At 42.4% G+C, this 21,657-nt stretch overlaps 1 protein-coding gene across 1 annotated transcript; it reads left to right on the forward strand.

The window, feature by feature from the left end:
- The first annotated feature begins 111 nt into the window (after positions 1-111).
- On the forward strand, positions 112-21,657 carry LOC118785211 (CREB-regulated transcription coactivator 2). Its single transcript, XM_036539791.1, has 16 exons — positions 112-280; positions 6,272-6,373; positions 7,295-7,408; positions 8,257-8,318; positions 9,392-9,460; positions 10,022-10,122; positions 10,704-10,730; positions 10,950-11,029; positions 11,193-11,242; positions 11,869-12,101; positions 16,291-16,769; positions 17,160-17,576; positions 18,298-18,402; positions 19,928-20,014; positions 20,278-20,485; positions 20,850-21,657. Exons 1-16 carry the CDS (start codon positions 113-115, stop codon positions 21,050-21,052), a joined length of 2,505 nt encoding a protein of 834 aa, XP_036395684.1. The 5' UTR covers position 112; the 3' UTR covers positions 21,053-21,657.

A 21,657-nucleotide genomic window follows, 5' to 3' on the forward strand; every position in this document is an offset into this window, starting at 1 on the left:
CCCAAGTTGCGTTCTGGGCTGATGTCCAGAAACGCTCTCCCTCCTCCCCTCCTGCTCCTCCCCATTTGCCCTCCTCCCACCAAGTCAACTCGGTTCACCAAAGTAGCAAAAGATGTCGGCGGCGGGCACGGGTGCGGGCAGCTGCGGACCCGGACCGGGAGCCGGCTCCGGTGCCTCAAATCCCAGAAAGTTCAGCGAGAAGATAGCCTTGCACACTCAGCGACAGGCTGAAGAAACTGCCGCCTTTCGGGAGGTTATGATGGACATCACCTCGACCCGGGTAAGTGGAGAAGAGACAGGGAGAGAGCCCAGAGAAGACAGGCCTCTCAGGGGATACGCAGGGGGCTTGGCAACGGGACTGGTTGGCTAAGTCCAAAAACTGTCAGTTTATGTAGTTTCACTTAATGTGCTTTGATAGTAGCTCCCAAACTAGATAACTAATAGAGATGGACAGTCATTTAAGGCTTACTTACCACAGCGTAAGTCAGCTAGCCGTAGTCGCTGGAAAGTCACTCGGCTAGCAATTTAGCTAGTTTGGACATTACTTTTCGTTCTAACAAGTAAGTTGCTGCATCTAGCTGGGTAGTTAACTAGCGTTACGTTGACAAGGTCCAACTCCTCTGCCCAGGTAGCTATCCAGCTAGGTGTCTAACGAGCGTGAAACTACCCGGGGGAAACTTTCACTCTTTGCAAATCAGTTATCTTGTTAATTCAAATTCCGTATAGAAATTTAGCGAAGATGGCTATCTTAGCTTTAGCTTGACAGCTAAAGCTTTGCTATATGATGTTAACTCTCCAACTAATTTAAGTCACCTAACGTTAGCTAATTAGAAATAGCAGCCATCAATCTGTGTTTGGTCAGATACATATCTAACTCTGAGCAAATGTATGTCGCTATTTAGTTAAGGTAATGTTTGTTAGCTGTAAAATTATATGAACAACATAGCTAATATTTATGCATCAGTCACTGAAACATAATAACTTACAGACTATTGAGTCGCTAGCCAGCTAATTAATAAACGCTAGCTGAATAGTCCATTAACACCTACGATTGGTCCTTGTTGAACGTCTGCTAACTTATGTTAAATCAAACAAAATGTTGGCTCGCTAACGTTAGTTTAAGTAATGTTTTAAAATGGCTAATGTTAGCTAGCTAATGCAATTGTGTTATAACTCTCATAACTCTCCGACGTAATAGCTGGGTAGCTATTCGTGACCACGTACTGGCTAGCATACTATACTACAGTACCGTCCATCTCCATCTCAGTCCTACGATGAGTCACGGAAATTGGCAAACGTTTACTAGCTTACTGTTCTCTGGCATAACGGTACTAAAAAGGCAGAAAATAAGTTTTTCGCCTCCTAACAAAATACTGAGCATTTAAATAGCTCGTTAAGTTTAGATGAAGTTGTGCTTTCAGTACGTTGCTAAGGTTACCGTGCTTTGGCGAGATTGTCATTAGTAACAGCATATGAATGTGGGGGCAATGTACACTTTATTTGATCTGTTTTCTAATGGCAAGGTAACCTTTAATCCCTCGAATTCATTATCGAGACAATTACAAAAATGTCACTAGTGTGTGAAGATTTTTTTTTATCATTTACAACAGCAAATTATTGATAGGATTGACGTAGTAAACAGTGAAATGACCGTATATTTGTAGGAAATGCAGAAATCTGTCTCGAGATGTTCTTTTTCATGAGGCGCTACAAAAAAGTGGCTTAAGTTTGGCTGGTTTTGGAGGCAGTCATTCATGCTGCAGGCTTCAGGAGAGGGTGGGAGTGATGCAACATTAAAGGCTGACGCACATTTTTGGCAGTAGAAAGAGATTAATTCCCACAGTGGTTTACAACATGCACCCCCCTCCCCCCCCCCAATCTACAGACTGCTGTCTTTTTCGAGAAATCGAGGATCTTCCACGGGACATCTTCGTGGTTTGATATACTTTTTACTGCATGAGTGTATGTGAGGTGTTAAGAAAGGCTTTCAATTAGCCTAAGAGCTGGAGGGACGGGGTTGAGATGACAGGGGGGGCTTTTGAATGAAAATCAAGGACTGCGCCTTGATGTGCTGACATGACAGTGAGCCGTTACATAAGGAAGCATAAATAATTCCACAAAACACTGTAGACTGAAGTGAGAGTGCATTGATGAACACACGGCCCAGTGCAGATGCCTGCAGGGAGGCTACACAGTTGAGCCTGGTGCTTACGGGAGACTGAATAGCGTGAAAGATGAAGATGGCTTATGGAATATGTATTCTAATGGGGGTGAAGTGTGTGTTTCAGTGGTTACTGCTTGGGGATTGTGATGGTGGATCTTGTAGGTATGAAATCAGAGGGGATTGCTGCTGTTTACTTGACCCAACCCCAAGGTTGCGCCTGTACAGACCCAACAGTACAGTATGATTAAAGAACATGTGAAATCAGGCGAACAGGAGATATTAAATGTGCCTTTGATAATGGCAAGCCTAGAGCAGAGATAAGTCAGGGTAAACAGATATGATAACAGTGAGGCAAAAGTAGCAGCAATGAAGTGAACAGTTTTCAAGGTGGTGGTCTAATCCAAGGTTTGATAATGGGGTTGTTTGTTTATGGTTTTTGGTGGGTCAGACATTTGTTTGTTCAGGGAGTTGTTGGGTCATAGAATATATTTTTTTGTAAGCATTTTATTCCTGATGTTGCTTTATTCCACTTTTATCAGCTGACATTGACTGATTTATGCAGTATTTTACTCCTTTTCCACTAACAGAACTGTGCCTGGCTGACCAGACGCACTTGCCTTACCATTGCACTACCTGGGCTGTTATATTTGAATGGAGAAATATGCTTAAAATATGTTTTTAGTTGTCAAGCTTTCACTTAGTAAATTATATTTTCAGTAGCTAGTTTACGAAAAAACTATCAGGTATGTTTTCTGTTAAGCATGATGTATTTATCAGTATAAAGCTACTTGCGTTTCCTTTGTTAAGAGTGAATTGAGCATCTCCCTCTACAGCTATCACAGCTGTATTACTTGAGAGGCTAAGAACGAACATTTGATAGGAACAAACAAATGTTCCAAAGCGATTTAGCAGGCAACCTGTCAGCTGCTAAATTGCCAGCTGCAGTTTATGGACTGTTGACAAAGGCCTATGTAACGTTAAATTTCTCACAAGCGTGGGTGTTAATTATTGCAACACCACCACACAGTTCGCAAACAGCAACTTTGGCCCAATTTTAACCAAGCTGGTACTCGATAGGTTATAGCCCCGAGTTTTGTGGTTGTTTCTGTCTAAGCCCGGCACAAATACATCGGAAGGTGTGGCGTGGCCTCACTTGGTTCCAGTACAAGAGTGGAAAAGGATTTGAAACTGCAACACTCTGTTGAGAAAATTAGAACAATGAGAAACCTTTGTGGTGGGTCTGGTACCCCAAAACAATACTTGACACTATGATAGAGCAATTCATTATTTTTTAATTGTTTTAGAATCAATTACTTGTCATTTGTTTAAATCAATTTGTTATTCAGACATCAAAGCTCCCCCAAGGGCATTTTCTGTTTTTTTTTTTAATGTCAGATCAAGCCAAAGCTTAGCTGTCCTTAGTGTGCTATAGAGAGCTTGTGTCCTACTGATATGCACATTTCGATGGGTTTGGTTGCTAGTTTTAGTAGCTTAGAGATATGACCAGCTTTTTTAAAGGTGAGGAATAATAAATCACATTTAAACTTTTCTGAAAGAATATCTTGGTAAAGCAACCTTTCAAGTGTTTGTACATGTTTAATAGTCTTCCCCTCATAATTTGAGTGTGCTTAAATGAAACACACTTGAATGTGGTCAAGGTCAGGTTTCAGCAATGACTTGTGTATAGAATGCTCAGTCACAATTCAGAGATTACTACAGCTCCACTATCAAGTCATTATGTCAAGTTGTAGAGGCATAAGCAGTTCTCTGTCACATCAGCAGCTGTACAAAGGAGTATGTTGTCACTGTTGTTTTAGACAGTAATTAATGCAAGTCTGTTTAACTCTGGAATGTTAAATGAAATTGACCCAAAATATTTAACACAATGATTAGTCTGCAATATGGCCTTAGGGGGGCTGCTAAAACCATGTAGCTAGACCAGAGTAACAATGGTGCCCATTTCAAATGTGGACATGGGGGCAGCTGCCACAGGGGAACATGAAAAGGCGTGATGGTATAAACACCCCTGTGATTCAGCCTTGTGCCGTGAACCCCTTTGACAGAGCACGCCCCATTACTGGATCCGTGTTCACATCAGTGTGAAAATTCTCCACCCCACGCTTAGCTGGAACTGGCTTTCTGAAGATGGCTTTCGTATGACTTTTGAGATGGTGTAAACCTGTCTGTGAGGTGGTGATTGCGCTGTGTGGATGGAGCTTCTGGGTTGTTGATATGACCCATCACAATCACAGAGGTTAAAATATTTTTCCCTAAATCCTTAGCTACTAATGCCTCCTGTCTCTAAGGTTAACAGTGTGTTTACCAATCTGCATATGCAAAAAACGCTGCTGCCTTCTCCTTCTCTCAACCTCTCTTCATTCTCCTTAACCATATCAAACGGGATCTCTGCATTTCCTGTACTCATAGTCTCAGCTGTTACTGTTGGATTACTCTTGTGAATAATACACAGTGAAGAACGCTTCCATCAATATGTGTCAGAGAAGTGCATCACTCTAATTGATGTCCAATAATGAAGCTCACCAAAATGACTCACTTGGTCATCCCAATCCACTCTACATTAATTGACATATCAGTTCTTTTCCAAAATCAGAATTTTTGAATCAAAACACTTTCCCAGAGTGATTTTTTTGCTACATTTTGTTGTTAATTGATCATGGACAATAATGTAACGTAGTGGTGGGAGCAGGGCTCGCAGCTGAAAGGTTACTGTGTGATTCCCTGCTGGGGCACTACTATTGTACCCTTCAGCAAGGTGCTTAACCAACATTTGCCTCAGTAAATCTCTAGCTTTATATATGTATATATTGAAACCAATGTAAATCGCTCTGGATAAAAGTGTCTGCTCAATGACAGTAAAGTAATGTAATGAGAGCAGACAGAGACTCAATGACACCAGCAGCTCATTGAATATTTTAATGAGGGTCTGAAGGTAGTTGAGTTTTGAAACTTCTGTGTCCGTTCCACTGTGTGGTTAGGATAGCTTTGCGTTGTGCAGTTTGAATGGTACCACACCAGCAATATGAACGGGGACCAAATTTGGTCTTTTTTGCTGTTAGTTCTCCTGGTGATTTATATTTTGTCAGAGTGTTAAAGGTCTATGTTCTGTGGCATTAATATTTGCGCTAGTAGCTTTAGTTTCCCAGCAGCTGTCGTAATTGTTCTTTTCCTTGGTTTGCTGCATTATGTTATGATTGCAACAAAAGGGAACTTGGTACCCAGAAAGAGGTTTGATGGCCTGACTGTTTCCTGTCTTTCGCAATTTATGTAAGGGCTGACCTCTTTACCTCATCGAAGAAACTCCTCCTGCTCAAAAAAAATCTTCCAGTGTAATCCATTTTAGTGAGAGGTGAGGTTGGACATCCGATGTGTCGGTCACCGGTAAACACTATGTTGTGGATACTGTGAAACACATTGGTAAGAGAGCGCTGGAGTACCCGTTAGCTCTCTCAGATACTCCTGGAATTTTCCAGAGGTGTGTAAAACATTACGGGCTGTGGGTCAGCAGCTCCCATCAAGGTCTTCGGTTCTTTACATATTTCTGTGGATTTTCATTCCCAGAATGAAACTTCATTCCCACCTGTGTGCCCTGCCTCTGTCCTCTCTGTGGTCTGTCCTGTCCTCTGCGCTCTGCAGTCTGGATGGAAATGGTGTGTACAAGAGCTACACGGGATACTGCTCTCATGTCCCTGCCCACTTTTAGGATGCTTGTTCTGTCATTAACTGGTTGCTTTAAACTTCACAGTGCAAGAAAGCAGTAGACTGGCCTCAGTCTAAAAGTTGTTATTAGCACTTAAAGAATACATTTACAGGTAAGCTAAAACTATGTTTCGGCAAAGATTTGATGGGAAATTCAGCCAAAACTTAGATTTTGATTTTTACTTAAACATAGGGAAGCAGACAATGTTTAGTACTCTACTTTTTGGATATTAGACAGCCATATTGCCCTTTGTTTGATGTGTTGTCAGTCGTACTCAGTGACATAGCAGCAGATGTACAGCAGAAATATCTGTATTGAAAATATGAGGACTTTAACCTGTTGCATGTTAGAGGCTGTAGGCTCTAACCAATGTACTCTTCCCCACTCAGATACAAGCCCAGAAAGTGCGTCTGGCCAGAAGCCAGGGTCCCTATTACGGAGGCTCTCTACCCAATGTCAACCAAATCGGGAGAAATGTGCCTGACCTCCAGGTGAGACCCAGTGATCTGGCTATGGGATGCAGTTATGTGCCACTTTTTGTGTTTCCTTCAAACTGAGTATTTGGTGTATGATAAGGTACAAATAAATGTAGAGTTGCATTGACGTCACATGACATAAGATGATACGTGAATTGAGTAATTTTATTTCATCATGCTGTCAGGGAATGGGGTAACATTTGAGATGACGCTGGCCGATTTCCATCCTTTTAAGATCTCAAACATATTACCAGGGAGCCTGGAATCCATTTACAAAAATAAAGTTGCAATTGAAGTGTTAATGCAGTTGATTGGTGATGGTATTTTGTGCTTTTGATTATCACTGATTCTGTATTACTTCTAATTTGGATTATTAATTTAAGGATTTTTTATATGGAATGCTCCATGCTTTTTTAACCCTTTTTCTCCAATTTTGGAATTTCCAATTGTATCATACCAGTCACCTCTACAGTCTCTGCTAACAACCTGGGAGAGCACAGGCAAATATGTACTCTCATTGGAAACGTGTAACTTCAAGCACCGCTTCTTTTCACATCATAAGGCCTAGGACTTGTGCCAAGCTTGCATAGAAATTAGCTGGGGAAGGTACTTCACATGCAGCGGTATACAGGCAGACTGTGGGTGCCCAATGGACCAGTGATGGTTGCTGGCATGTGATGAGTTGGACAGATTCTAGTCGACCCACCCACCCCTATTCCTGTGGTTATTGTAGACATGGCTGAGATCAAACCCCAAGCCATAGAGCTCATCTTGTGTTCAAAGCAAATGCTTTGACCACTGAGCTACTCAGGATTCCAACTTAATGTCTGTGAGGAACTATATCTTGTTTAATAGCATCACCACACAGTGAACCTGGTTTCTCTTCACGTTTTGAGCTGTTATATTGTCCACCCCGCGCCTGCCTCTCTACCTCAGGGCACGGTCCACTCAAACCTGGATTCCAGTCGTTCAACGCGGCATCATGGGCTTGTGGAGAGAGTCCAGAGGGACAGGAGGTTCATGTCCCCAGTCCGCCCTTACAGGAGACAAGTATCCTTCCTACTGCCACGTGGCTGTCACACCACGCGCTGATTACGAGTTCTGTGAAGCACTCACCCATGCTGTAGGTGCTGAGGCTTGTTGGTCCATCCACCTGGATCGTCACAGTTTTGCAGACTCTCTGAGCTTCTTGTCAATTCCTGCATGCATGCAGTGCATTTAGGTTCAAATTAATTCTAAAGTGAATATTGTCTCATCAGATGGCAAAAAGCCAAGGGGCAGGTATATTTATAATAAATATATTTTGCACCCACGCATTTAAAAACATAGCTACACCACCAAATAGTTTGGCTAGAGAAATTCAGACATAAGCATACAACTAAGGAGTTAAGGGAAACGTATTTTTACTATTTTTACTATTTTAACTGTTTTGTATTTACTATTATGCGTGCCTACCCATTGCCATTTCAGTCCTCAGAATATGGCTGATCTGGTTTATTTGCTTGTGAAGTGCAGAATTTTACCTTTGTAACTAACAACAGCTGTCTGTCCTTTTCTATTTGTTGTGATGGTCATTTGTTCACTAGTGTTAGAGCAGTCAGAATGCCACACCCTTTTCTCTGTCTGCACCAGACTCTGGACCACAGAACAAGAAATGACCGACAAGTATGTTACACAACCTAACCAAAACACCTAGTATGTAAAATGACGAGATTTAAATTATGTGGCCGAGTCTGCACCACTTATTTATTCTTTATGTGGGATGCAGTGTGGGGGAGGTATTAGGAAGGTATCATGAGGTATTTTGTGTTTAAATACGACAGTAGTGTGATTATTTAAATAGAACCACAGCTAACTCCGTTCTTCTGAAGTTAATGTGCTTTAACCACCATTTGTAGATTGATAGCTCTCCTTACAGCTCTCCATATTTGTCTCCGCCCCCAGACCCCAGCTGGAGAAGGTAATATTCAGGTCCCGTGTCAGTCATTGGTGTTGATGTTCTTTGGGAAGCTCATACTGTATATGTCTTAATTTTAGCCCTGCGGTTTTGATGCGTAAAAGCCTTGCACACTAACAGGACTAACATCGGGCAGTTGTTCTTCAGTTTTCTTTTCCGGTTTGACATCTAGCCCTGACTTCACTTGCTTATCAAATCTCCTGCACCTTTTTTTGTTGTATTATTTTTACCAGTTTTGGCTTCTGCATATGCTTGAATTCTTTTTTCCTTCCACTTCTGGGATTAAGTACTTTTTTTTTTTCATCTGCTCACTTTTTTAGTTCTTTCTGCCCAAAAGTACTTGCCACCTCAACCAAAGAAAATGAAAACAGCCTCAGAGATGGGGAAACTGACCTCTGTGAGCTCAGTGAAAACACTACATCTGGTACATTGCTATCTGGCTCTTCCACTTTAGACTTTCCTTCACTTTTCTTAGTCATATAACAATATTTTCAGCAATTTGTTCATCTGTGCCTGCCATTAAATAAAAAAAATATTGGAGATCCTCCAGTTTTACTCAAGGCTAAAGCTCCAAGTCTAAAACACTGCTCTTGTACCAGATTAGATGCAGTCTCGAGATGGGGGCCATCAATCAGATATATTGCAGGAATCACAATTCTTAACTGTTTCCTGTTGTCAGCAAAGACTGGCCGATTTCCTGAAGTCAGCAGGGACCCTAACATTGATAAACAACCCTGTTAAATCTACTGATATCGAGAGCTGTCTCACTAAATCTTACGATTCTAAAGGATTGCATGCTAGGATGTTATATTACAGAGATGCCTCACTGGTGCTGAGAAGATGCCTTAGCTTCAATGTTATCTAGTACTCCAAAAATGGGGAATTGGAACAAGAGCAAGAATCACACTTTTTTTTTTCTTTTTGAAGAGCCTGTATTCCCTGTTTTAAGTTAAGTTTCAGCTTCCTTGTCTCTGAGCTGCATCTTGGCGATCTGTCTCTGCTTTAGCGCATTTTTGGCGTCCGCAGTTTTTCTTTTGTTTTGGAAATTAATGGCCCTTTTTCTGTCGATCATGAAGGAACTGGTCCAGCAACTTCCCCATGGACAAAAACCAGTCGTTTCGCCTCCCCACTACTGCACTCAACAGGTGAATCCAGCCCTCCCGTCCCTTTTCCCTTCTTTAAAGGCGACTGCCTTCACTTTTTGTTGTGTGGCAGATCCGCCAATCAAATTTTTGAGCTGATACAAAATTAAAGACACCCTCTTTCATCATACCAGAGATCTTGCAGGTAATCAGTATGTCTCTAGTGGATCGCACTAGACCGAATATGTCATCGCATGTGAAGCCAGATGTTTCATGTTGGTTTTGACTGATCATGGATCCATCATTGTTAAACATTGTTAAACAGATTATTTGTGAAGATGGATTTGTTTATGGATGGATGTGTTTAAAAATATAGTTTATTCCTCCTGGGTCTGTGAAGCCATTTTAGAATACGTGATATGCGCATATGTATGTGTATATGTACTCTCAAGGACTTAAAAGGTGTCATACATCTCTGAATGAATGTACTCGGGTCTTCATGATAAAGATGTCATTGACAGTTTTCTCAGATCAGCTTGATTTCCTGGAGCAAGCTCCTCGTTTCCCTCTCTGGTCATCTCCAATGTCTGTCCTTCCCCGTTCCCTCTCTCTTCCCCTAAACAGAACAAACTCAGACTCTGCCCTGCACACCAGCGTCATGAACCCAAACACTGTGGAACGCCTCAGCACGGGTCATTCACTGAACCCCCAAAGCAGACTCAGCGGTGAGTCCTTGTGATCGCCCATGACCCCCTTGTGACCCCTCGCAGTCTGCGAGAGCAGAGGTGGTTGCTGCTGACAACTTGCATCAGATATGAGAGCAGTCTTGTCCTTGTGAAAGTCTGTCTGTCTTTTTTACTCATGCTTTGAGTTACCGGTGATAGGGTATGATGCCTTCAACATTTTTGGGGGTTGTTTAGTTTTAGATGTTGGTGTCGTAATTCCAAAGTCTGCAGCCAGTGCATCACATTTTCATTGGGGTGTTATTGAGATTGACAGTCACTTTTCAATCTTTATATTTAGCTAGAGCAGAAGATTATTATTTTAAAATTTTCTTCCAATTATAACTGAATAAGGTTAGATTGGATAAGAGATAAACAGTTGACGAATTTATAAAATGTGTCTTAAGAAAGGAGAGTATTTGGAATTATACAACAAATACATTTCAAGTCACATCACCACAAGACTACAGAGGAATAGTGGAAGATCTCCTATACTCCTAAGCAAATAAACTGGACCTGGTTCAGCTGTGAATATGCTGCTGTTTCTCCACCACCACTGACCCTCCTCTCTTTTACTGCTGTAGGAATGGCAGAGGGTGAAGGCCGAAAGAGTGAGTCACACTTTGTTTCCTTTCTCTGCGTCAGTATTATCTGGTCAGTCTTGTTCCACAGCCACGCATATATGTACACTATTAGTGGTGATATAAGGTATGACGTCCAGTCAGACCCATTAAGAATATTAATTAGGGCTGGTTTTCCATGCCAGCTGATGAAACTCAACAGCCGCGTGCAGTATGTTGATTCCCCCTCACCACCCTGTCTCCCCGCAGTGTTCCCGTACCCAGTGCCCCCCATTGAGGAGAACATACTAGATGAGGGAAAACTGCTGAAACCGTGGGACACAAAGAAGGTACCCTCTAGTATCTTTATTCATACTCATGCAGTCCGTTTGCACCCCTAGTAGTGCCAGCCAGGTCTGACGCTTTTATGAAGTCTGTCGGTGCTGCTAACACATCCTCTGTTTCTGGAATTATGTATATGAAGTGGATTCAATTCACCTTTCTTCTCTTCAGTTACCGATGTTGTCCTCTAGACCCAAATCCTGTGAAGTCCCTGGTATCAAGTAAGTGAATGTCTCATTCTGTTGTGTCCTCCAGTTAAACTGTTGCCATAACCGACTCCTCAGCTGGCTTATGCCTTTACAGGGGTAGCTTTATAAAGGAGCGAAGCGTTCGTAATGGTGGAATGTGACGTTGTTAGACTCAAAGTCCTCATGTCTGTGGGTTTACATGCTGATGTGATGACAGATTTTAGGAGCCTGTTGATGTAAGACCTGTAGATAAATGCTCATAATTCAGTTCTGAAGCATCCTCTATTAATGAAATCTCTCCCAGAGGTATGACCTCTGTTTTTCTTTCAGAGTCATTTTCGACACTTCTATTGGCTTGACTAACTGTGGCAGAGTTAGCTAGAGGATTGCTTTAATGCTGTCTGTCTGCCCCTACAACCTGCTCTCTGTCTTCATCTTCTTGCTTGTTAATAACTGTCTTGAATATGAATCACTCATTTATTTGCTGACTGCAGGGTAGTTGAAGCTCTTGCACACTGTGACTCAGTGTTTATAGTTTTAGGCCACATAAGTCACCTTGCCTCAGGTGGTCTTAACACAGTTTTTCTTCCTTGACCTTTTTACCCTCTGTCCCCCCCCCCCCCCCCCCCCCCCCCCTTCTCCTTTTCCCATGTCCTCAGTATCTTCCCCTCCCCGGACCAGCAGTGTAGCACCCCGCATATCCCATCGGCCCTGAACACGGGTGGCTCCCTTCCGGACCTATCCAGCTTACATTTCCCCTCCCCGCTGCCCACCCCGCTGGACCCAGAGGAACCCGGTTACCCCTCCATCAGTGGGGGCTGCAGCACGGGCAATCTGACCAACACCCTCACCCAGCTGGGCATCAACACAAGTAACGCCTTCCACTCAGCAGGTATTGCGTGTGCACCATTAGGCATTGCTGTAAATTAGGGATATAACCAAACTGTCAATTAATCAACTGTCAGTCATGAGCATGTATGTCCTCAACGTAATCTAACTATCAACAAACCTCTTTTTTCTAAGCCATCAAAAGAGGACGATTACATATTACTTGTTGATACTGAATGATATTCTAGGAGAGGAAGGGCTCTCTTTTCCATTCTAAGCTTTTCAGCTGAAGAGATGGCTATCTTGCCCAAGAGTACACCACTTTTTACATACAACTGCATTTAATTGCAGTGAAATGAGTGCTTTGACGGAAAAATAACTTTCAGTTCAAAATTCATGGATTGCTATTAAATTGGTTGTATGTAATAATGTAAGGCTTATTCATTTAATTACATTAATATGTTGTTGCTGTGGTTGATTGTTGAACATAATTTGAAGTAGCCCTCAACTGGTCAGTACATCCACAGGAGAAGAACGGCACTGCTTGACTGTTCACAGAAAGTTGTTAGAGTATTGTCCAATTTATTCTCTTAGCTAGACTCTTTCTTGGTAAATACTGAAGAAGCTTTATATTGTAGATATTTAGTCTTGAACTGTAAAGCAGCTAGCTGCCAATGTAATTATAAATCACTTTGCATTTTTAAGCAACAATGACTGATTGATTAAACCTAGTTACCACTGCATAGATTCTTTTTCCCCATGAGCTAGCTGGCAGGGGAATATTAGACTGACTTACTAACAATAGTTTGCCGTTTGCTCTCTCGCTAGGTGTGACATTTCATTATCCTTGTCACAGCACATCTGATTCTGCTGATAGTGTACTGCTACTGTGATAGATCTAGCTAACTTCTCTGTGAGCAAACTTGGCTGGCTAGCTAGATAGCTAATGTTTGTGAAGTGTTACAAAACTTAGCTAACGTAGTGTGCATTTTTCTATCGTACTATGGTAATTATTAAAGCTATTTCATACAGAAGAGCCTAGGCTTTTAAATAGGCCTGTTCATTATTTTGTGGAAACACCACATTTCGTTAAATGTGGTAGTGTTATGTTGGGATGTATTTGCTAAAAATAAATGCCTTATTTTATGTAATAAGTGCAGGTTCTTATTCATCAGGCATTTGAAACAAATTAGGCTTCTTCTGCTAACCTGTAAAGTGCTCAAAGAAGCGTACAATGATAGTTTTATGAAAAATATTAAGCAGGCTACATTTATTTCGGTTCTTAATTGAAGTGGAAAAAGAGATGTGGTTAATCAATTAAAATTTATAAACAGTTATACTCTACATTGAAGTATAATCAATTGCAGCAATGTATTTTTCTTGTAGCAGCTTCAACTGTTTTATCAGCCAAGAAACAAATATCAAAAAGCAAGTTAAGGAATTAATCTTTTTTTTTTTTTTTGCTAAACAAGGTCACTGTTACTCCTGTACAGTATTTACTTTACTGCTTCTGCTAAGGCTCATGAATAGCCTGCCACATATGTTTTTCACTTTGGTCAATTCAGCTTTCGTGTGGTTAAAGCAGAGTGAGTCCATGTACACGTTGGCCCAAGATCAGCTGTGTTGTTCACCAGTAAAGGGTGAAGATGATTACATAACTACAACTGATCCTAGTCTAGCTTATAAGGGCTTTTTCTGTCCTTACAGAATTTTCTGTCTTTAGCATTTTAAAATAATTGTATACTTATGTGATCTCTGTACCATTTTTGTTAGTTGTATGACTAACTGATATGAAAAGGAACAGGAAATTCTGTTATTTCCTACATAAAAATAAAGGCCAGTTTCTGTTACCACAGTGCAATTTGGGCTGATGTCACTGCTATCACTTTTTGATAGTAAGAGGCTTTGTAATGAAATAAATGAAACTACATGAAAGAAAGTGGGTGAGAGATGCAGCTGCGTACATCCAGTTATCTACAGCAGGGGTGAAAGTAAGCCGATACACTCATGTGCATTATACATTTATTATAAACATTGCAAATATGGCCTACTGGAAAGACATATAGCATAAAATGGGTAATAAGGGGAAAAAATGAGTGCTGTCATTGTCTTATTAATTAGCAGTTGGTTTAATCCCTTGTTAAAAAAAAAAACTGTACAACTAACACACAAAATCTGACCTTCCAAATGTATTCCATTGTGTAGGTATACTATAGTCCATGAGTCTACAGAGTGCAAGTGCAAAATTGTCTATCATTTGTGCCTCCGTAGTTCTGAATCCAGTACACTCGCATCAGATATTCAGCAGAAGGATGGCTGAGTTAAAATTGCAGCTGTAAATGGGTTATGTGTCAGATAGATAGAGGTGGGTCTGTGGCGTGATAAGCAAATTCTGTACAGATCAGGGTGTGGGCTGCTGTGTACCCACTGAAGCTTTTTAACTTGAAGTACACGTGTGGATCAGTTCCTGAAAGCAGCTGCGAGTGCAGTGGAAAATTGTAGTCATCCTTATCTTCATCAAATGCTGAGGCAGACCACACAGGAAGTAGCACCTATACTGAAGGCACTGAAAGTAGTCTGGGGAGGTTTGTGGGACTTTTTTAAAGCTGGAAATCAGAAGTAAGTGCACAGTTTCTGTTAGCGAGCAGACCGTTATTTTTACACTTTGCTACCCCCAAACTGTCTGTGTTCATCGTCTGGAGAATACTGTATTTTCTTTGTCAGTCTGCTTGGTTGATTTGGCCAGCATTTGGAAGGCTATCAGGAGAGACTGACTCAAAAAATCTCTCCCATTACAAGATACATGATCAGTATTGTTTTCACAGTGCTGCCAACAGGGTCATTGCAAGTCTTTGTTTTCCCTTATATTACCCCTATTTATGTGTTCATGAATGATTAACACCAGAGTCATCCCCTGTGGTTGTGCTAATGTAGCTGCAAGTTACAAAGCAAGATTCGTGGCTTGGTCACTCTGCATTACATTGGCCTTTTACCTGTATAATTACTGGTAAACATTTCAAAGTAACATGTCTCCGAAACCACAGTTGGCCTTCTGTAAATGCTTTATAACTGTGATTGTCACATTGTGCTTCCACACCAAATGGCACAATTCACAGGATTTTGGGGTGAGTTTATCAGTTGATCTGCAAGGCTACAGAATAGATTTCTACAAGGAACAGGACTGAAATCACATCAGCTGGGCGGTCTGGACAAATAATATGCATACAGCAGTGAGATTAAAAGGCACGTCTTTGACAGCAATGGAATTCAATGTTTTGTGGTGTTTTTTTGCTAAAGGCACCCACTGTAGTGAAATGCATGTGATGAGTGTTTTCCATAAATTAAGTACTGTAACGAGATTTCCTCACATAGTGTTCAGTATTTATTTAATTGCAGTTTCAAAGTCACTGTAATTCAAAGCATCACCAGCAGTTTGCTGTGAAGCGTAAGGAGTGGGAAGATGTGCTTCAAAGGGGTATGACCTGCAGCTTTAGTGGCTCTGTTTACGCACTCACTGTCTTCTAATGAAAGCAGGCATTCCAGATGAATTCTAGACTAAACGTATTTCTGCATTCTGTAGTAATGTGGATCGAATAATACGGAGTAAGACTATTCAACTAATGGTCAGAGGTCTGAATGTGTCCTGCTGTGGAAGTTCTCTTGGCCCTCTGATCATTGAGAAAGAAACTTTACTATTAATGTGCTCAAAACTGTGACTGTCTGTGATTCAGTGCAATGTAATGGAATTCTTAATGTCCAAGATGCTGGTGCCTTAAGAAAATATAATCCCTGCTTTATTTCTTGTTAATATGTTCAGAAATATTCTTGTCGGTTACCTTTCTTTGTTTTTACGCATTGTGGGCCTTTTTTAGTATTGTTGTATTGTTTTGTGTGTTTGATAACTGTTTATCTGTTCTGAATGCTCAGTTTATCGTAAATGAGAAACAGATGGTGATGCTGTATTCTGAATGTGATAGAAATGAGCTAAGTATATTTTAAGAATGTGTCTTTATTAAAAAAAAAAAAAAAAAAAAAAAAAAAAAGTCGAACTCCAAGCAATTCAGTCATGCAGTAGAGGTTTTCATTGCACTCTCTTGTTTCACCCCTCCAGTCACAACTCCAGTCACGAAACACCAACCCACAATGTGTTTTGTTTGTCAGTTCTTCTAGGAAACTGGATTCCTTCATAGATCCTTGAGGGGAAAATTAGAAGAAATTATTATCTGATCTTTTTTTTTTCTTTCTTTGATTAGGTCTGTCTGCATCTCTCCAGGGAACTCTGAGCAACTCCTTTCTTCAGTCTTCGCTTAGCAACCCCAACATCAAATCATCTCTCAGCAGCCACTCCTTCAATACCTCCCTCAGCTCCACCTCCTTGCATTCCTCGCTTAGCAACCCCTCCCTACAGTCCTCCCTCAGCTCCTCCCCCTCCTTACATTCTTCCCTTAGCAACCAGTCCCTGCACTCTTCCCTCAGTAACTCCTCCCTCAGCGGTCAGTCCCTCCAGTCAGCAGCCAGTAATCCTAGCTTCGGCAGTGGGGTGGGAGGGTCTGGCTCTTGCTCCTCCTTCTCCCCTCTCCTGGGCGGCCAGCCACAGACGCAGCTCAGCACATCGCCCCGGAGGCGGGCTCAGCTCAGCCCGCTCATCCTGCCCATAGGCGGAGAGTCCCGCCGTCACCACCCCAAGCAGTTTTCGCCTACGATCTCTCCCACGCTGTCCTCCATAACGCAGGTAAAGTTACCAGCAAGTGAGGCAGAGTGCAAAACAAGTGAAAGCCATACACAGTCACAATATTAGAAGTGCTGCATGACCAAGTTTCAATAGTTGGCCAGACAAGGTACAAGCTAGCTGGTAGAGACAAGTAAAGAAAGTTGTCTATTTTGCGTGATTTCCATTTCAGAATGTTTGTGTGTCTCCACATCAGTAGGTTCATAATGCTCAAACATGACCCATTTTGGAAGGCTTGATGTGAAGCCTACTGTGTCTCTCTACCAAGTGTTGAGTTTTCCTTTTTCTCACTCACTGACACTACCCTTTAACATCTGGTCTTCAGTGGCAGTCAATGTTCTGAGTTTGGTTTGTATCACTAAGCATCTGTGGTCCTCCTGTTTTACACCACAGGGCGTTCCTCTTGACACCAGCAGACTGCCCATGGACCAGAGGCTGCCTCCTTACCCCTACAGCCAACCCCAGCAGATGCAGACAGGTCCTCCTGCATCCCATCAGCCCCTTCAAAAGGGCATGGCGTCCTCTCCAGCAGGCCAGGCGATGCAGCAGCCCCAGGCCTCGCAGCAGTCTATGTTGCACCAGTCCAACCATCAGCATCAGCAGCTGCACCATCAGCAGCAGCGTATGCAGCTGCAGCCCCAGGACCTGCAGCTACAGCTTCAGAACATGCAAAACCTGCAGACCATGCCGATGCAGCACGTTCACCGGCCGTCTACGCAGATGCAGAACCAGACCCAGACGCAGGCGCAGACGTCCCTGGGCCCACAGGGCCAGAACTCCCAGCACATACAGCAGCACATACAGGAGCGGGTAGGCTTGCACAATTCCAGGAATTTATGGGAATTAATACGTCTTTTGCATACCGGCTGTTTTCCCCTCTGCGCCTTTGAATTTCTTTACCATCAGTTGAAATACACTCTTCAGGACAAATACAAACACGTTAAAATTAATTTAAAAATTAAAATTCGTACAAATAACATCACAGTATCATATTTAGATTATTATACATGTCGTCACCACATGGACCATCAACAAATTACCTCATCCATGAGAGAGCTCATCCCTGCGTAGCAGCTGTGGTTTGATAGCTGGAAGGTTTCGTTTTCCTGGTGTCCATGTGATGAAAGTAAGGTCTGTACATTGATGCTCCATCACTGTTACCGGGTACCTAGTCGCTCATCTGAGATGTCAGAACTCACTACATTACATTCCATTCATTTAGCAGACGCTCTTATCTGGTGTGATTTCCACCACAATAGAACAGAAGTGTATCTATTCAAGTTGAACTCGAGAGGCATTTATTCATGGAACTTTATGTGTAAAAGCAATCTATGATCCAACAATTAGGAAATTGCGTAAATATTAGGAATCGCCCTACATTTAACAATTTTGAATGTTGTCCTGATCCAGACTCAGCATACACTGTGTTTGTGAGCGTGGGATTAAAAAAAAAAAAAAAAATCCCAAAGAATCAAAGTTGGTGGAAAATTACGAAATTTACTGGAAATTTCCTCCCCCTTTGCCTTCCTAGGAGCAGGATTCACAGACGCAGAGTGGCCCAGACCAGCAGCAGCAGAACCTTCCTCCGCTCCAGCAAATTAGCCACTCGCTAGCCACAGATCTGGGCCTTTATAATGTGAGTCTTTTGATTAAAATGCATTACCTTGTGATTAAGTTGTGCACCTAATCAGGGCTACTTCAGTTGCAGCCATGGGGGCTCTTACTGACTGTAATGACAGAACAATGCTAGTCAAAAAAATTTGTACAAGTGCTTGTCCAAAACCATTCGTGTCTGTGAATCAAGGATGAGATTACAGCGTGATGACGTAAATATCAAAATAACCTCAAGCAGCTTCGAAAAAATTTAAAAATTACCTTCACAATGTAAAGTGACTTGTTGTTGTGATTTGAATTTCAAATCAATATTGGATATTGTCAAGATCTATCCCAGTGTGGCTCTCAGTCCCCAAGAGACACGACCAGGTTAACCAGGGACTCACCTGGGAGCGTGGAGGAGCCCACTCTCAGAGGGCCGGTTTGCTGGCAACCCGCTGGGGCCGCTCACTCCAGCCCCTCAGGCTCCCTCTGGCTCTGTGGGTTTTTTTCCTCCAGTTCCAGATCTCAAAACCAACAAAAGAAAGCGAAAATCCCTGTGCAAAAAAACAAAGAAGCAATAAATATGTACTAAGGTCACGGTAAAGGGGTTGGGCCAGACACACTCAGAGGAACACAAGGCTGGCTCCACCATCAAATGAAGTTGTCCCCCAGAAACGATACCAGAGTTTCAGTCCACCAAACATTACCGTTTGTACAGTCCACGAACAGCGGCTGCTACATGTCCAGTACAACCAGGAACTCCAGTCTTCCCTGACCCAGGTGAGGTCATGTCCCTTTAACCCGTACCACAGGACGTGGTATCGGCCCCTCTAGGTAGGATGGAGTCGGTGCCCAAAAGAAAAGAAAAAATAAAAAGAAACCAAAGGGCAGTGTAGTGTAGGTGGGAGAGGTAGGTCATAAGAATATATAAAATCACTGTGTGGGCACAGTGTGGGAGAAAGCAAGTGATGCTTGTATCTTATCTGTTACAAATGACAAATTCTTAGTACTGTATTTTTTAATTACCGGCAGTACTACTGTATGAAAAGAGAAAATGCACAAATGCGTACGCCTGGAGACTGTTACTCAGAATAGGGGAGGCTGAAGGTATAACAGAGTCAGTAATTTAAGCAGCTTTGCTAGCATGCACTGTTCACATCCATGCCCTGCAGCAGGAAGAGAGAAGGCAGGCGTGCTCCCACTTTCTGGTTGCCTAAGTTTAAATGTTTAGATAAGGCCAACAAAAAATAAACAAAAGGAAATGAGCCATCTGTATATTTAGTTGCAGGCTGTTCTGCTGCTGAAATGCATCATTTACAAAATTGTGAGGGCATCCAAACAAATATAACTAAACCTCAGTACCCGCAGTATGTGTCTTGGTCTGTGAATCCAAAAAAAAATATATATATAAAAAAAAAGTACATAACCAATTCAGGCTGTTGTGTCAAGCAGAGTCCTGATTGGCACGATTGAGAACACTAAAAAAAACAACTTGCACACAGTGACTGTCAGAACACACAGCTGTCCTCTGGCTCACGGGGAAGTGTGTTGCTGTTCTCCTTCAGGAAACCTCTCTATTGAACACTCTGCTGGATGACCCCTATCTGGGCCTGCAGCTCACAGCCAGGCAGAGTCATTCCCTCTCCCAACAGGTAGGACACCTGCAGAATCTTGTCTGGCTTAGTGCTTTGATCAGCAGACATTAGCAATTGATTTTTTTAAGCCTTTTAAGCATGCCAGTGCTATGAGCCCAGCCTCCAAAGATTTAGTCCATTGATACTTACATAAGTGGTGCTTCCCAGTGTTAGCAAAGTTTAACTTTGCAGTTTATTTCTGCATGCCTGTTTCCCTCTGCTCTCTGTCTTCAACTCTCGTTTTTGCCTGTTTCTCCCTGCCCTGTGCTTTGTCGGGACAGTTCAATGTGGAGTCTCAGGTGGAAGGCCTGTCCTTCAATCACAACTCAGAGAACAGATCCCTGCCTAGTAAGGGCCACGAGGACTCCTACCCTGGCGAACAGGGCCCTCTTGACTTCCAGAATTCAAGCGGCCAGCAACTTCTCAACAACCCGAACCAGAACTATAGAGGTGGGGACCACCAAAACGTTCCCAACATCATTCTGACTGGTAAGAGGGAGGTTGTTGCTGGGTGTTACATTTTTCACAGTCACTCCCAGCTCCAGACTTCTTGGTATGTGACAGTGTTCCTTGACTGTCTGTTAGAATGGCAATCGTCTCTCATTTTGTATTAACTGATTTTCATTTATAGGGACCTTAATGGTGGGTGTTGAAAATGTTGATTTTTTTTAACTGATTTTCATTTATAGGGACCTTGATGGTCGGTGTTGAAAATGTTGATGTCTTAGTTAAATCAACTAGCTGGGCAGACTGTGTAAGAACTATGTGAAGTGACTAAACAAGTATGTAAAACTTGAGTACATAAAGACTGTGGAAATGATGGCTACATTGACATTCCTCCCTTCCTACCCAGGAGACTCTCCGCCCGGCCTCTCTAAGGAGATCACCAGTGCCCTGTCAGGAGTTCCAGGGTTTGAGGTGGACACCTTCTCTCTGGATGACCCCCTGCGGATGGACCCTTTAGCTCTTGAGGGGCTGGGCATGCTGGCAGATGGGGACCTCATGCTAGCCGACCCCGCCGTGGAAGACTCCTTCCGCTCTGACCGGCTTAAGTGACCTAGGCTGGGGGGATTTGAGACCTCTGACAGGGTTGGCCAAACGCTTGACTCTTGAGTGGCCATTGTAGGATCACTGCAGAATGGATTTAAGTGAATATTTGAGTCCATCTGTTGGGAATAACAATCATTCACTTAAGTGATGGGCCAGTGAAATGGCTGAAAGATCCAAAAATAGGACCAATACTCCCTTGATAAAGAAGTTTGGTCTTGTCCAGATTTTTGTATGCCAGCACTTATTCTAATTGTCCTAGTGTTGCTTGAAAAATATTAAGGCAGTATGGTATGAATCTAACTGCATGTTATCAAATGCACTTCAAATGTTGCAGCAAACAAGAATTGTGAAGCATGTGAAGGTGGCTTTATTTATGAGTCCACATTGGGCAAGGTCTGAAGTCTGTAATCCACTGTGTTCTCTTGACTACTGGCTTCTTTCATTAATAATTGGATAAAAGGAGATTCAAAGCATTGTGGTAGGGCTGGAGGACAAGTCAACATTTTCCATTCACCTCAGAATGGGACTGGACCGTATGGAGCTCTTCCTAGATACTCTTCCTGCAAAAAATGAGTTGGTCTGCAATGCATGTTTTCCAGGTTTTCTGCAGT

This window comes from Megalops cyprinoides, chromosome 10 (genome assembly GCF_013368585.1).
Source record: "Megalops cyprinoides isolate fMegCyp1 chromosome 10, fMegCyp1.pri, whole genome shotgun sequence".
In the NCBI taxonomy this organism is placed as follows: Eukaryota; Metazoa; Chordata; class Actinopteri; order Elopiformes; family Megalopidae; genus Megalops; species Megalops cyprinoides.